Source organism: Pyricularia grisea (assembly GCF_004355905.1).
Source record: "Pyricularia grisea strain NI907 chromosome Unknown Pyricularia_grisea_NI907_Scaffold_8, whole genome shotgun sequence".
Taxonomy (NCBI): Eukaryota; Fungi; Ascomycota; class Sordariomycetes; order Magnaporthales; family Pyriculariaceae; genus Pyricularia; species Pyricularia grisea.
The window spans coordinates 1,743,959-1,758,321 of NW_022156721.1; the positions used below are offsets into that span (position 1 = coordinate 1,743,959).

A 14,363-nucleotide genomic window follows, 5' to 3' on the forward strand; every position below is an offset into this window, starting at 1 on the left:
TTTTTAATGGGATATGGAAAAATCCAAAAATTTTAAAGATTAGGTAAATATATTAATTAAAATATATTTGGAAATGTAAAAGGAAAATTAACAATAAAAAACCTAATGGGTTACGAAAATTAGCTTTTATATTTAAATCGGATTAAAAATAACGTTTTTTAATATCCGATTTTTATAATTGCCAATTAGTTTGGGGGTGGGAGGGGTGGGGTACGTAACGTTAATAAATTCGAAATGGGCGGTTTATTTTTTAAGGGCGGTTTATAATTTTATATTGGGCCGAACAACTTTTTACCTTAATACCGTGGAAAATAAAAAAAAAGCGAGGAAAGCGCCGCAATAATGGATGTTAAAAATAAGGAAATATCCGGCACCGACGGATATACGAATGCGAACAAAAGGTAGTTGCTTCATTTTAATATTTTTACAAACTGCGGTATATAATTTTATAACGGTTACCTTTATTATTAATTCCGCAAAATGTGGCGTAACGGATATTGTGGCGAAGCCCTAAAGTCTACCTGTTTTTTATAAATATAAGCAAAACGATAACCGCAGTAAAAAAGCCCATTCGCATATTAGGGCCTGTAAACGTATTTCGAAATATCATACTATTAACTAATTAATTTCAAACCTAAAATCCTTAATTTCCTATTTTGGTCGTGCCTGAAAATTCCCGTACCACGGGAATATTTATTTGTAAAAAAAGAAACATATTCCAAAATTACTATTAGCTTAACGCACCACTAATTAAATCTGTTTAGCGGCATATTAAGTCGGCAGGTTCAAATTTAATACGATGCCAAACAAAAGCCGGGACGTGGCGTTATTTTGTCGGATTGGGAAATTTTTTGCAGTTAAAATCGAATATCTCGGGTCGTATAAGGGGTTTTCCAAATAAGTAAAAAGGTTGTTAATAGAATCGTATAATCGCTACGATCGGTAAAAATAATATAACAAATTAACCGTATTCTATCCAATCCCTATCTACGTGATAGCAGAATCTGTTGAAAATTCGTCTCCTTATTCTTAACGTCACGTGCTTACACACGTGACTTACTGACTAATACTACCTAACCTTCTTTGCCATCCGTTTGCCTCGTTCGCCTTCTGGTACTGGCTAGGTGCCTGTTCAGGGTGGTTCGCAAGGCAAAGATGCGATATGGAAGGCGCAAGGTCCCCAAAAAATGTCTCGATAGTGTCAAGACGGGAGATACATTGAAAACGCTGTCGAAGCAGATCCGGTAATTAATCGTCGTTTCACAAACCGCAATGGCATAGCTCCCAACACTTGGGAGTCTTATTACCATTTGGTACTGCTCGCTAATGCTCGCTCAATTTTATTTAATTCTCATCCAATCAAATAAAAAGGCATATAGTTTACTAGATGTAACTTGGGTGTTTTAATAATCATCAAATCTTTCGTCCTCCGATGGGCTTTCGGGCTGTTGCTGCTCAACCTTCCGTCGCTTTCGACTCGCCCTGCTGGCCACGTCCATTCCCTGTTGAATTCTGCTGCAAGTTCTTGTTTTTATTCCTAGCTTCGTCTCAAAATGGACAATTCGCGATTTTTAAAACAGCCCATTCGACCTGTGAGGGACAGCCACAATCCTGTCCACAGTTCGGCTTGTGTCGGGTATATGAAATTAATGCTTCGAGGTTGGCAAGGCGCCGTTCCATATCTTTAACTTTCTTAAAAAGCTTGCATAGCCTATGTAAACGGAGTCAGATAAATGTCATATGGGAGAGGAAATAAAATAAAAGATAAAACTTGCTCGCTCATTTGAGATCTTTGCTCAGAGTACCCAGGCGACGTCCGCTGCATGTACACCGAGGTCCTCTGATTCCCAATAGCTCTAGGGATCCCTCTACTGGAGAAGCCGTCAATGCCGCTGCTAGTATGGCTGTTGTTGAAGCTCTCGCTATGACTGTGAACGGAAATGCCCGATTGGCGACCGGATATGTGATGATCTCCAGCAAATCTGTCTCTGACAGAACCATCATGGCGAGTAGACTCAGCAAAAAGATCTGCTAGCCAAGGTTGGCCTCCCGGATTGCATGTCGGAGCTGCAAACAGACGAGAATGATAAGGAGATTCGCTTACTCCTCTTGGCGTCGGATCCAGATGCGTTGAATCTGGAGCTGGTTCGTATTTCGGAGCAGCAGGAATATGACCGAAGTTAGAAGCAGTAGAAGCCGGCTGACTTGGTATTGGTGGGAAGGCAGAGATTGGTGGGACTCTGTAGAAGGATATCGAAAAAGGGTCGCAATTGACTTGGGATGGGGAGAGGGCTTGAATTGGATCCAAATCAGGTTGCCACCCGACCACCTTATTCATGGGAGGCTTTGGATATAAATCAGCAGAAGATGCGGCTGTGGACAGTGAGGGCAATTCCGAAATGGGCTCGACCTCTTTAAAGGGCGAGGGTGACAGGCGTTCCATAAGATTCAAAATCCTGGTTTTGACATTTCGGCTTTGCCCACAAAGTGGCTCGCCAGCACCATCCTTTTCCAACCCATCAAGCACAACAGCAGGCATGCGGAAAATGTAACGGTTAATAGCTTCAATGAAATCCTCGCGCAGCCTCTTGTGCTATTTTTTCTCCTCGGCGTCAACACAATAGACGTCCTGATAATACTTAATCAGGGCGTCTATTATATTCGAAGTCAGCTTAAATATAATTTCATCGCATGGGATATCGACAAAAACAACATTTGCCTCGATATTAATAAGATAAAACTCGGGATTCGATTCGAAATTTGGGCCTTTTCGCATCAGGGATACCAGGATCCAAATGGTGTTTGGTAATGACAAAACTTTGCTAAGGCATGTTTGATGCTCAGCAACGCTATTGAGCGGCTCATTGGGTTTAATGCGTCTCAATGATTCTGTGAACCATGGTTCGATTCTGGACCCGAAAAGGATAGAGGAAGACTGCGGCATAAAAGCCGCCACAGATTGAAGCTGTGTATTTGGTGACATGCTGGGCGAATTGCCAGAAAGAACAGCAAAAAAAAACGGGAATAAATCAGGTGCAATCTCGACTTTAAGAATTTTATAGTTTAACTTAGTTTAGCTTTGTTAGCCTCTCTGAAATTACACTAAATGTCCCGCCAAAATAAGCCCCTGAGAACCTGTACAACGGCAACATACATCGGCTCTTTCCGACCCCCATACTCGAGCTCCTGCGCGTAAACTCAGCCAATGCACACGAGACTTTCCCTGCTATGGCAAAATGTGTTGCACTACCGTTTGACGCTAAGGTGGAATAAATCAAAATAATTTAACAGCTATATAGCTTGGTTTAATTTAATTCCTACAGCTTATTTTAATCGAAAAAGGTAAAGAAAAGTCTAAATTAAAATTACAACGGTAACGCCCCATACAACCACACCAACTATACGGCGTCCTCGCCTGCAGCTTACTAATAGCTCTTGCGTCTAATTAGGCTCAAACAATTCCAAAAAAAGGCCGGATATATTCCCAAATATCAATTTCCGGCCTCCCCGAAATTACGTTGCCGTTTTTGGTCCCTATATATGGCATCCGGTGGCGCCGCCCTAATTAATTCCATTACAATCCCTCCAACAGCTTTATCGATTACGTTTATTCTAATTTACGGTCTACGTAACTTTAATAAATATAACAAATTTCTAATTACTATTATTAATAATTAAAAAAAAAACGTAAACGACAGTAACAAAATACTCAAAAAGGCAAAAAGAAAGAGGTAAATAATACTCAAACGTTTTTGTTCGCGCAAAAATATAAAAAAAAGGAAAAAGGGGCAAAGGGAAACGGGCATAGCCGAAAAATTGGAAATAAATATCCTAGTATAAAGCTATTTCCACTGAATCCTGTCCATTGTTCGGCCCCCAAACGGTATAAAATTTTGGAAATCCAGGGTATTTTCGAAATTGGTCCAGACAATTCTCATACAATAACAACCCCCCACCCCAAAAAAAAAAAAAAAAAAAAAAAAAAAAAAAAAAAAAAAGCACTCGCGACATTAGGAATCCCTACGCTATTTGAATTGAAATTTGAAGGTGACTTCGCAAGTGGGGAGCTTCTTTTCACCACTGAAATTAGGCAGCCTGCCCTATCACAAAAGCATTGTTATCACGTCAACCTCCCACGGCCTCGCCTCCTGAAGAATGATATATTGATATGAGCAAAAGTCCGGATATTTCCCCACAGGCATTCTTTTATCTCACCGCGCCCAATAAGTAAGATGATATATATCCTTAAAAGGTGGTTTGGCATCTGCCTTATATACAAAATAGTGGCCAAAAGTTACAGTACCCAATCCAGTGGCGCAATTCGAGCAGTCCTTGCCCGGCATAGTAGTTGCGGTGGCGGATTCTTCTGTCACCAAAATGCTTAGCCACCCCAAGATAGCTAAAAGTCGCCTACACCACACGCCCCCATCAAGCTGAATGACAAGCACGGTACCCTAACCTTACATAATTGAGGAATGGCGCGGGCGTTTGGTACTAGTAGGATTGACAAACTGTAGGGAAAGTGAGAAGGGCGTGGTGTATAACAGATAACTTTTAGAAGGCGCCCGACCCTAAGTAACAACCCTGGATTAAACGTGGCCGCTAAGCTTGTACAAGCCCGGAAATCCTGAAATTAGGCGCGAAGGCTTACATGCCGTGGATACATATATGCACTTGGGAAATTTTCGATCCTGTACCAAAAGTTCTATTGGGAAATCTAACCGAATTTAACGTCGAAATTCCTAAAACAGACCATTAAAAACCCAATCCGTTTTGATAGCAAAAGTAGTAATTGGGTCTTTGAACAGATGGACAAGGTTCGGCCCCACCTTTGCAGCAATAGCAGAAACAGGGCGATACAAAGCCTGGTTTAAAATCTACAAGTTACAAGACCTAGCCTAAGGCTGTTGCATGCGATCAAATCAACACTGCCTGGGTGCGAGTTTGTAAATTTGGCGCCGCAGATTTTACCACTTTGCACGACAGGACCTAATTTAGTAAAGACCGTGGACGATGGAATCCGGGTGAATATCACTCCATACCATGTCCAGGGCGATATATACTGGCAAGGCACTGCTTGCCAGCATACCAAAAACGGACCTACAGGAGATATTGTGCAGGTTTTAGTATACGGTACGGCCCGGGGGATAAATAACGAATAGCCGTTATCGTGGCCGTCGCTTCGTAGCCTAATAGCGATTATATTTTTGGTTGGACGTTCGTGGTAACTATTATACAGGCCGCGGCGGTAATTAAAAAGCGTATTGTAAAGGATGGTGGATAGGGATGAAGGTATATAAGGCGTAATTATAGAGGCTTAACCTTCTTGGTCTACCGTTTCTTTTCCTTTTTTTATGCTGCACGTATGTTTTAAATTCGGAGCGAACGCCGGTATATTTGTAAGTATAGCTAACCGAAAGTCGAATGCTCTATAGGTGAGGGCAGCAAAAGAGCGGGCAGAGTCGAAAATTCTGCTATAAAAAATGAAATTTCGCTGTCGGAAAGTGACGTTGGGGACGTTGGAAGGTTTGAAAAAACGGTAAAAGAGAACGAATTTATAACAGTGGGCCCGCGGTAAACCAAGACAAATAATGGTACCACGATATACACCACAAGTTAATAGATTTTAATAATATAGCCTTTTTGGTGAGCAGATGCACCCAATTTAAATAGTATTCCCTACTTACAATAACCTGGAGGAAATGCCCAATGGTTGAATAATGGTAAGTACGATTGACTAAATTAGAATGACCCAAGACTGGGATGGGTGGGCTAGCAAGGGTAATATCCAGAATAGCATAAACAGCGAAGAAAATAAGTTATTAATAACATCCAGTTGGGATAAGTATAATGGGTGCAAACACAGCCGAGTGTTGGGCATATTTAACCGTAAACAGCCAATATTATAAGGATGCCAGGCCAGGAAGGTGCTGTTCTGAGTATCTTACGTATGGATAAAGCTGCGGCAACACAAAATCAGGTTTTGAATGCAACTTTAGGCACTATATCCAAAACCCATATTCGCCAGATTACCCCCGAAGGCCAAATCTATCGTTTGGACACACAAGCCCCATTGCCAATAAGCCTGCCCGAGAGTTAACATTGCGCAAACTGTTATTACCATAATCCTCGTTTGGAAAATTATAAGCAATATTAAAGGTTTGTTGCGCCTCGAACTAGTTACTGTGCTAGAATTACAATATACTTTACCGTAACATGGAGAATTATTAGCCGTTTGGTTACTTACGCACACGCAAATAGAGGCAACTGTCATATCATTTCCTTAAAGGCCGAAGAACGATTGTTATTATATTTGCCACGAATGCAGGCATTAACAATCGTGGTCATATTTCTTTGGTCGAAAGATCTCCATTCTTTTTATTTACCTGTTAAAAACAAACCAGCCATTACGCTTGCTAGCCTAGTAACCACCCGTATCAATTCCCGTTCCCCGTTAATAATATTAGCAAACATATTAGCACCGTTATCGCCAATCGCTGGCAACGAGAACGAGCGAACTCTTTAATAATGTCAAGATTTGCAACAACAGCCGATCCACTTCTGCTTCTACCGCAGATATAATCAAAAGCCAAGTCTTCAAAGGTTCATAAACAGCCCTGTTCGTCATTTTGTACGACTATTCCAAAGATAAGGAATAATGGTTTATTAAATTTAAAAAGCTCCATTCTGGGCCAAAACCTTGGAAGAATATAAGGGGAGGGTTCCCTTTAGAACTTAGGGATTTGTATTGGCTGATTTGGGTCCAAATTTAAAAACGCCTTGAACGATAATTTGATGTTGTGATTGCTAAATTGACTTTCTTTGTAGCTATAATTATCGATTAAAAGACAATTGGGTAGTTTTTCCCCCAGCAATGCGGCGCAAAGCCGTCTGGCGTCGTTTAGGCTTTATAGCAATACTAAGTTTTACGATTAAATCCCCTCGGTTATCTCTCGTATTGGCGCTTTTTGAATGTCTTCGGGCACAGCAGACAAAAGTATATACCTTTCTAGACCCCAGTAACTCTTCAAGTCGCATAAATTAGACCATGCTTTCCCTTCTTCTTGTTTTTTTCTTATCCTGCGTATAGAATTGTTGTTCCTGATGCAAAATTTCCCATTCCCAGTTTTTACCAGTTCCCTTTTAACGCCAGTATCGTTAAGTTGACTTATTTTTATGTAAAACAATATTAAAATATATCGCCGAAGGAATTTAGATTAAAACGGATCCCTTTCCAATATAGACTACAGGAATGGGACGCTTATATTAGTGTTTATATGTGTAGATCGATAACATTGCACGGCTTTGCTAATGTTTTTCAGAATAACTTTTTTGTAGTCCAATATTTAAGCCGGTCGGCGCGACCTGCGGCAACTAGGTCGAATTTCTGGAGCGTTTTGGCTGGAGCAGGACAAAGAAAAATCTTAAAGAATTTCCGAAACATTTTGTACAGCCAAAGCGCCATGGCGATCTTCTGAAACATCTTGTGCCACTAAAAGGGTATTGTTAACCATGTGGCCGCTGACTGGTTCAATAACATTTGGAGAGTTGTAATTGTGATTAGTTACGAATATGTTATCCATGGCGTACATAGCATTGTTAAAAAGCTCTATTCGATCAACGTCATATATCAAGTTCGCGAAATCTTTTTCGGTTGGCTTTAGTGTCCTAACTTGGGTCGCTGCCAGAACCTTACATTTGAAACGAGTTAGCGCTGTTTCCCGGGTTGGTGCTGTAAGGTTTAAAAAATCCACAATTGGTTAACCAGCCAGGATTCGTTGCATGGCATGTAAAACCATCCAGCCAGAGCTTTCTGGCTTTACCGCCTGAGGCTGTAGCTTTATGAGGGGGAGTGAGCGCCTTCGGAGCGTTTTCGCAGAGCCTAGAACTTTATTAGGAACTGCGTGGTCATTTTATGAAAGTTAGTGGATTGCATTTGGATATATTATAGTAAGGGCGTGTTCATTAGCTTTAAAAAAAGGCTATAATATCGTATCGTTAATGCGCTTTTATCTAATAAACTCTGGCACGCTTAAATTGGGATATTTGCCTCGAGGATTTTTAATAAAATATTCGTTAGGTAAAAAATATAATAAAAACTCAACATAATTTTAAAACATTTTGAATTTATAGCTGCATCTGAGCTCAGATATTCGTACAAAACAGGAACAACTATTTCCGTAAACTTTAATGGCTGTTGCGCAAAACAGGCTATTACAATCTGCATATCGTTAAAATAATCAAGGTTTGGATATATCCTTTGCGGCGATGGCGCAATTTTGAAGGAAGGGTACTTGGTCTTTATTATGCCGACAGCAATTTCAAGCACGTGAAGCTATTTTGCAGTAAACAGGTGAGCAGTTAAGCTACCCAACCAGGTATGCAGGGAAGGCTCCATAACGAATCGACCAGGAAAGCACCTAATACAAAACATGCTGGCAAAGTGACGAAGTATAAAATTCAATTTATCACAGCTTAGGGCTAATTTTGGCTAAAACCCGACTAAATTTGGGTATTGGTCCTATTGGTTGGTTAGAGCAAGATATGATACGTTTGGCGAACGTAGTACTACATTCTCAACTAACCACGCCGGACAAGCCGGCACGAAAACTGAAATCAACCAGGGAAGCGGATTATTTGGGCCCTGCAAGGCACAAGGTATACAGTCGGACAGTAAAATTTAATTCAACGTGATGGGAGGACCCCAACAGTTCCCAGAGAGTTGTGCAAATCTTCTACCGCTCACCGCAAAAATAGCAAAATTGTATTCGGCAACGACATGCTGTGCGTAACAATGCATTAGTTAGTTAATCTGCGAAGAAAAATCACATCGAAGGAAGTGGAAATAGCTTACTTATATAATAGCAGCCAACTCCAAATTCGACGATACGGAAACAATTATAGCACCGCTGCCAGCCCTCTTTAAACCGTAAATTCTAGCACCTGTTGGACGCCGGAATCCTGGGGCAATCCCCGGCATATTCCGCCCCCTTGCATATCGTACAGGTTTTTTTACTGCATTTAATACAAACAACCGTGTTTTTAACCTTATTAACAAACCGTGGCGGCACGAACGTGGAATATTTTGGATCGTGCCAGTACACTTTATTAAATATTTCCAGCTCCATATTTTTGGCCTTAAACCGGCCTACCAGGTCCGGGGTTAGAAAAATGCGATTTTTATCTAGGGGGATGCGCTGTTGGCAGTAGCGTGGGGGATATAACGATTTATTAAGAGTTTATGGGAGCAGGAATAGCGCGTTATATTAATAAAATCAAATTCGTCGCCGCAACCGGTGCAATTCCTCTTTGGGCGTCGTTTAACAACGCGGCGAACGCCTTATAAAAAAGATTCCCCCTCGGGGAACTCGGGGTCCTGGTCTTGGTTATTTTTCTTTGGCTTTTTTCGGTCGGTAACGTAAAAAAGCCTCAGTTTATCGACGAATTCGTCGTCGAATTAAATATTCCGCTATACCTATTTTGGGTAAAGGTACCTAATAATATTAATATTTTTGGTTACGGCTTTAACAATACCTTCGTATATAGTTCGATCGGACGTAAAAATTATTTGCGTTGTAAATTCCTTTTTAAAAAGTTCCGTAGTTATAGTAATATTAGAAAGCCTATCGTTTTCCCGGCCTTTTCCCTTTATTCCGGAATTTAGGGCGTCCAAATCTTCCAGTATTAGTTGGACGCCTAACGAAAGCGAAACAAAATCCATTATTGCGTTTTGCTTTAAAATATAACAAAAGGAAAAAAAACAAAAACGATAGCTTTAGATAATTTTTTTATCGTAATGGAGTAACTTTACGACTTGCAAAAAAAGACCACATGCTTTATAATCGCAATTGGGGGGAAATACGGAATATCTTAAACTTAAACACACAAATTAGAAAAACTTTCAATTATTCAAATAATGCGATTGGCTAGCCCATTATTTAAAAATGCGTTCTGCCAAATACCGATATATATATTAATAAATTTTAACAATTAATTAAACTTTTAATCTAGCCTTGTACAATTCCCTATATTAGGTATACCAAATTAGTACCTCGGAATTAAATTTGGCATATAAAAAAAAGAAACAAATCAAATATTAATAAATTCGGGGTATTTTTAATAGGGATAATATAGGTTTACCGATATTCCGGCTAATTTTAATTTTACTATAATTTAATGGTAATACCGTTTAAAATTAAAAATATATTTGTAATAGTATATTAGTAACGTTGCGTACCCCCTGTTCGGCACCCCCCCTGTTCGGCACCCTGAAAATCTAACAACGAAATGCCTACTTTTATAAGCTGATTTAAATATAAAATTATCAACGGACAAAAATACAATCGTTTTCACGCTTCTCCGGTTCATTAACCTCTTCTTCATCAGCTAAAGGTTCCAAATTTTCTATATCCTTTTCCTGCAATCCAATAATGTTCTGTTTGTTAACCAAAAGCTCGTTTGGATCCGGAACCACCCTCCTCCTTTTAACCGGCCGTATTGCCTCCAGTTGTACTTCCAATAAACTGATTTTTTGCTGGGCGCTAGCCAAAAAGGTATCTTTAGCTTCGAAGCTTTTTTGGACTTTTGCAAATAAAAAACGTGAAGTAGCGTTGGTTTTGTTGGATTGGGAAAGTTTTTACAGTTGAAATCGGACATCTCGGGTCGTTTTAGGGGTTTTCCAAATAAGTAAAGACGGGTCGTTAATTTTTTGGGCTGGGCTTTCCGATGTTTTATCCCTTTGCAAACCGTTGTTTTTATCTTTTATAACGTTGGCATTGCTATTTTCTAACAAAAAAGGGCTTAAAAGTGGTTTAACCAAGTTTACCGGCCATAACCCCGTTGTACGCCAACCAGATTAAATGGTTTTTGCTATAAATGCTTTTAATCTGGCTTTTCGATAACAAAGTAGGAAATTTCGTTTTCCAATAATTGTTGAACAGCAAAATTGGCTAACAAATCCAAGTTGACGTCGATAAGCTTCTTTTAACGGCCCAAAAACCGATAGATCCAATGGTTGGAGAACGTGTGACGAATGAGGGGGTAAATATAGGAGTTAAATATTGTTTTGCAAGCAAAAAAGCATAAATTCGTCCGTTATATATGATCCATGGCCATCCAAAACTAATAACCGCTTTTCAGAGGTTAAAGGTTGGGTATACGGAATAAACACTTTTTTTAACCATTCGATAGCCGTTTCGTTATTTGTCCACCCGTTTTCGGTTGCGTGAAATTTCCAATTATCGAAAAGGCTTAAATCCGTCGGAAACCATTGTTATTGTACGTTTTTTCCCTTAAATATAACAAGGGGAGGGAGGGCAACGCCCGTAGCCGATATACATTCGATTATAGTCGTCCAACCCCGCGTTCCGGGCTCTTTCCGTTGCAACGGCCGGATCCCGTTAAGCCCTAATACCAGGCCGTTAAATCCTTTACCTTCCATTATACCGGTTTCGTCCATATTCCAACGGTTTTCCGGTTTAATAGCGTTAATAACCGGGTTCGTAATATAAAGCCACCAAGATTTAATTACCTCCGTAGTAGCGCCATTAACCCGGGCGTTATCTATTCGACGGGGCCTTTGGGTCTTAAGGATTGGATAACGAGCCAAAAAACGAGTTATCCAACGTTTTCCAAGGCCTTTTATCTCTCCGGCGGCTTAAAGAATTCGTTCGGCAAAAAAGCGTAATTCTTGATGCGTTGGCGGAAGCCCTAAAACTGTTTGGGTAAATACCCAATCAGCCAAATGCTTTTCCTGTTCCGTAGAAAGCCTTTAAAAAGGGCTTTGTGCTTTTTTATAAGCTTGAGAACCTTTAAGTCGACTTTGAAATGTAAACCTAGGTATTCCCCATTTTCGGGAGGTTTTTGCAATTGGATTGCCATTATTGACGTCGTTAATTGCAGATATAAGCTGTTTTTCAGTATATTGCTTCATTGGAAAATGGAGAATCAAGATTAGAAAAAAGTAAATCCAAAAGTGAAAGATTCATCGAGATATTTATAATAGAAGTTGGAGGATAAAAATAAAAGTGTTGTTATTTTTGGGTGCCGAACAGGGGGGGTGCCGAACAGGGGGTACGCAACGTTATGTTTAAAAATAAGCTTTTTAATCTTACCCGGGAAACTATCGACTATAAACGTTATAAATATTGCTACGTGTCGATTATTAAATAAGCAGGTACATATTCCACGACCGAGCAATATTAAAGCCTTTTTTTTCCAAAATCTAACACGTTTTTTTTTGTCCATCCAGGGTTTGAAATTTTGGAGCGGTATGGAAAATATTTCGAAGAAAAGGTAAGTCAACTAAATATATAGGTTTTTTTGCCCAAACTAATCGTAAAAACAATTTAATATCGCCATATTTACTCTATTCCGCTTTATCGTCGGCCCAAAAAAACAAAATTTCACTATATATTTCTACCTTATTTCAGAATAATTTTCTATTTTAAAGGCATTGGTAAAAGGAAAATTTAAAAAAGTAATTAAACGTTCGGTCGAATGGGATGACGTAAACGAGCAAATTTTCGTTAACTTTTGGCAATTCGTTTATAACGGGGACTATAAAATTCCAAAGCAGTTCCTTCCGCCTGAATTAGGACCTATAACCAATTATACCAAAACAAACAGGTTTAACGCTTAATTTGGCGTATGCAGCCGACCTAAGTAATTTAAACCTAAAATCCTGGAACCAAACCAAAAAAGGTTAATCAAGCCTTTTAAAATTAACAGTTGGGGCTTTATCGCGTCGTCCAACAAAACATCCAACAATTGTTACAAAAAGTACAAATATTGTAAAAAAAAGAAACCCCATTAATGGTATAAGGATACTGCTATTAAAAAGGAAATACCGTATACAGGCATAAAAAAAAGAACAAATAAAAAAATGCTATAGGATGATTTTGTACGGTTATAGCGTATGGACTTTTCCGTTTTTACCAAAAAAAATAAATTTGATATAGAAGGCGGGCCGGGCGTTAATACCCTTATTTACCATGGCCGAATGTATGTTTTGGCAGATCGCTATAGGATCGGTCGACTAATGGATATATTATTGCAAAAGTTTTACCAAGTTTTGGTTAAGTTTAAAATACCTAAATCGAATTTTAACGATATTGTGGTAATGGTACGATTTTATTATACAAAATTGGTCCCCGAAAGGTTAAAACGGTTGGTGGTATATTATATTTCCTGTAACGTGGAAACTTTATAAAAAATTAAGGAATTTTAAAAGTTTGTGGAGGATTATGGTAATTTGGCAAGGGCATTTGTGGGGTCCATATTGTTAAGATTAAACTGATTAATGTGCACTTTTTATTTTGGTATTAGGCGAAAATAACCACATCCTGTTACCGTATGTGTCTACGTAGGCCTTTATTAATTTAACTATTCATAGGAAGCACCAAACATCTAAATTATTTTTTGTTTAAAACTATCGCCAAAGTCGGCAAAGGCCACACCAGCGGATATTGTATAGGGGGATAGATTTTTACCTATACCACCATAGTAGTACGCGGGACTGAATTAGCAGAGTGCAAAGCTTTTAAAGCTTACGACCAAACATTTGGCCTTAACCGCTAAAGGAAAGAGACTAATATGGTTTAACGTCGGGTATCCCCTATTGGCCATTCCAAACATTTAAAAACCAAATTTCGTATTTTGCAAAGCGATTTGAATATAAAACTATTAACGCATAACAATACCGTCGTTTTCAGGCTTTCCTATTCGTTAGCCTCTTTTTTATCATCTAAAATCTCCAAACCATCCCTATTCTCTTTCTGTGATTCATAAACGTTTCTTTGCTAACTAAAAGCTCGTTTGGATCCGAGATTGGCCTCTTCCTTTTCCCCGGCCGTATTGCTCCAATTGTACTTCCAACAAGCGGACTTTTTGTTACGCTTTAGCCAAAAGGGTATCCTTAACTTTAATACTTTTCGGATTTTTGCAAACAAAAGCCGGGACGTGGTGCTGCTTTTTTCGGATTGGGAATTTTTTTGCAATTAAAATCGAATATATCGGGTCGTTTTAGGGGTTTTCCAAATGAAAACAGGTTATTAATTTTTTGGATTGGGCTTTCCGGTCTAGACGAGGCGTTTTGGCCAATGCTATAAACTGCTTATAGAAATGTTTCAACGTATTTTAGTTAAAAACCGATTGTACGAATACACTACCATTGGTAATTTATTACTAATGGCGGATAGAAATTAACTTTATATTCGAACGTGGCACTAAATCTTAAAAATTACACATACATCCCCTTCACAATTGCAGCCCCGTATATATAAGCCGAATACTGCCATCTTCAAATTAAACTCCCCCGAGCGCAGCAAATACCATTAACAGCTAATTTGGCGGACGGTAAGGCC

At 39.3% G+C, this 14,363-nt stretch overlaps 7 protein-coding genes across 7 annotated transcripts; 1 reads left to right on the plus strand and 6 right to left on the minus strand.

Annotated features, from left to right (window-relative positions):
• Positions 1–1,403: 1,403 nt before the first annotated feature.
• Positions 1,404–2,539, minus strand: PgNI_12168 (uncharacterized protein; the record flags this gene model as incomplete). Its single annotated transcript, XM_031132123.1, has 3 exons — positions 1,404–1,502; positions 1,579–1,711; positions 1,806–2,539. The coding sequence occupies 3 exons, from the start codon at positions 2,537–2,539 to the stop codon at positions 1,404–1,406; spliced, it is 966 nt and encodes a 321-aa protein (XP_030977094.1).
• Positions 2,540–2,593: 54 nt separating this feature from the next.
• On the minus strand, positions 2,594–2,983 carry PgNI_12169 (uncharacterized protein; the record flags this gene model as incomplete). The annotated part of the gene is made up of 1 exon (XM_031132124.1): positions 2,594–2,983. One exon carries the CDS (start codon positions 2,981–2,983, stop codon positions 2,594–2,596), a length of 390 nt encoding a protein of 129 aa, XP_030977265.1.
• Positions 2,984–4,211: 1,228 nt separating this feature from the next.
• PgNI_12170 (uncharacterized protein) lies at positions 4,212–4,343 on the minus strand (the record flags this gene model as incomplete). The annotated part of the gene is made up of 1 exon (XM_031132125.1): positions 4,212–4,343. One exon carries the CDS (start codon positions 4,341–4,343, stop codon positions 4,212–4,214), a length of 132 nt encoding a protein of 43 aa, XP_030977086.1.
• A 2,589-nt stretch (positions 4,344–6,932) lies between these two features.
• Positions 6,933–8,800, minus strand: PgNI_12171 (uncharacterized protein; the record flags this gene model as incomplete). The annotated part of the gene is given in 6 exon segments (XM_031132126.1): positions 6,933–7,167; positions 7,329–7,492; positions 7,512–7,732; positions 7,766–7,900; positions 8,101–8,335; positions 8,747–8,800. 6 exon segments carry the CDS (start codon positions 8,798–8,800, stop codon positions 6,933–6,935), a joined length of 1,044 nt encoding a protein of 347 aa, XP_030977087.1.
• A 54-nt stretch (positions 8,801–8,854) lies between these two features.
• On the minus strand, positions 8,855–9,128 carry PgNI_12172 (uncharacterized protein; the record flags this gene model as incomplete). Its single annotated transcript, XM_031132127.1, has 2 exons — positions 8,855–8,990; positions 9,061–9,128. The coding sequence occupies 2 exons, from the start codon at positions 9,126–9,128 to the stop codon at positions 8,855–8,857; spliced, it is 204 nt and encodes a 67-aa protein (XP_030977088.1).
• Positions 9,129–9,429: 301 nt separating this feature from the next.
• PgNI_12173 (uncharacterized protein) lies at positions 9,430–9,721 on the minus strand (the record flags this gene model as incomplete). The annotated part of the gene is given in 2 exon segments (XM_031132128.1): positions 9,430–9,475; positions 9,495–9,721. 2 exon segments carry the CDS (start codon positions 9,719–9,721, stop codon positions 9,430–9,432), a joined length of 273 nt encoding a protein of 90 aa, XP_030977089.1.
• A 2,529-nt stretch (positions 9,722–12,250) lies between these two features.
• Positions 12,251–13,210, plus strand: PgNI_12174 (uncharacterized protein; the record flags this gene model as incomplete). Its single annotated transcript, XM_031132129.1, has 2 exons — positions 12,251–12,294; positions 12,914–13,210. Exon 2 carries the CDS (start codon positions 12,917–12,919, stop codon positions 13,208–13,210), a length of 294 nt encoding a protein of 97 aa, XP_030977090.1. The 5' UTR covers positions 12,251–12,294; positions 12,914–12,916.
• Positions 13,211–14,363: the final 1,153 nt, after the last annotated feature.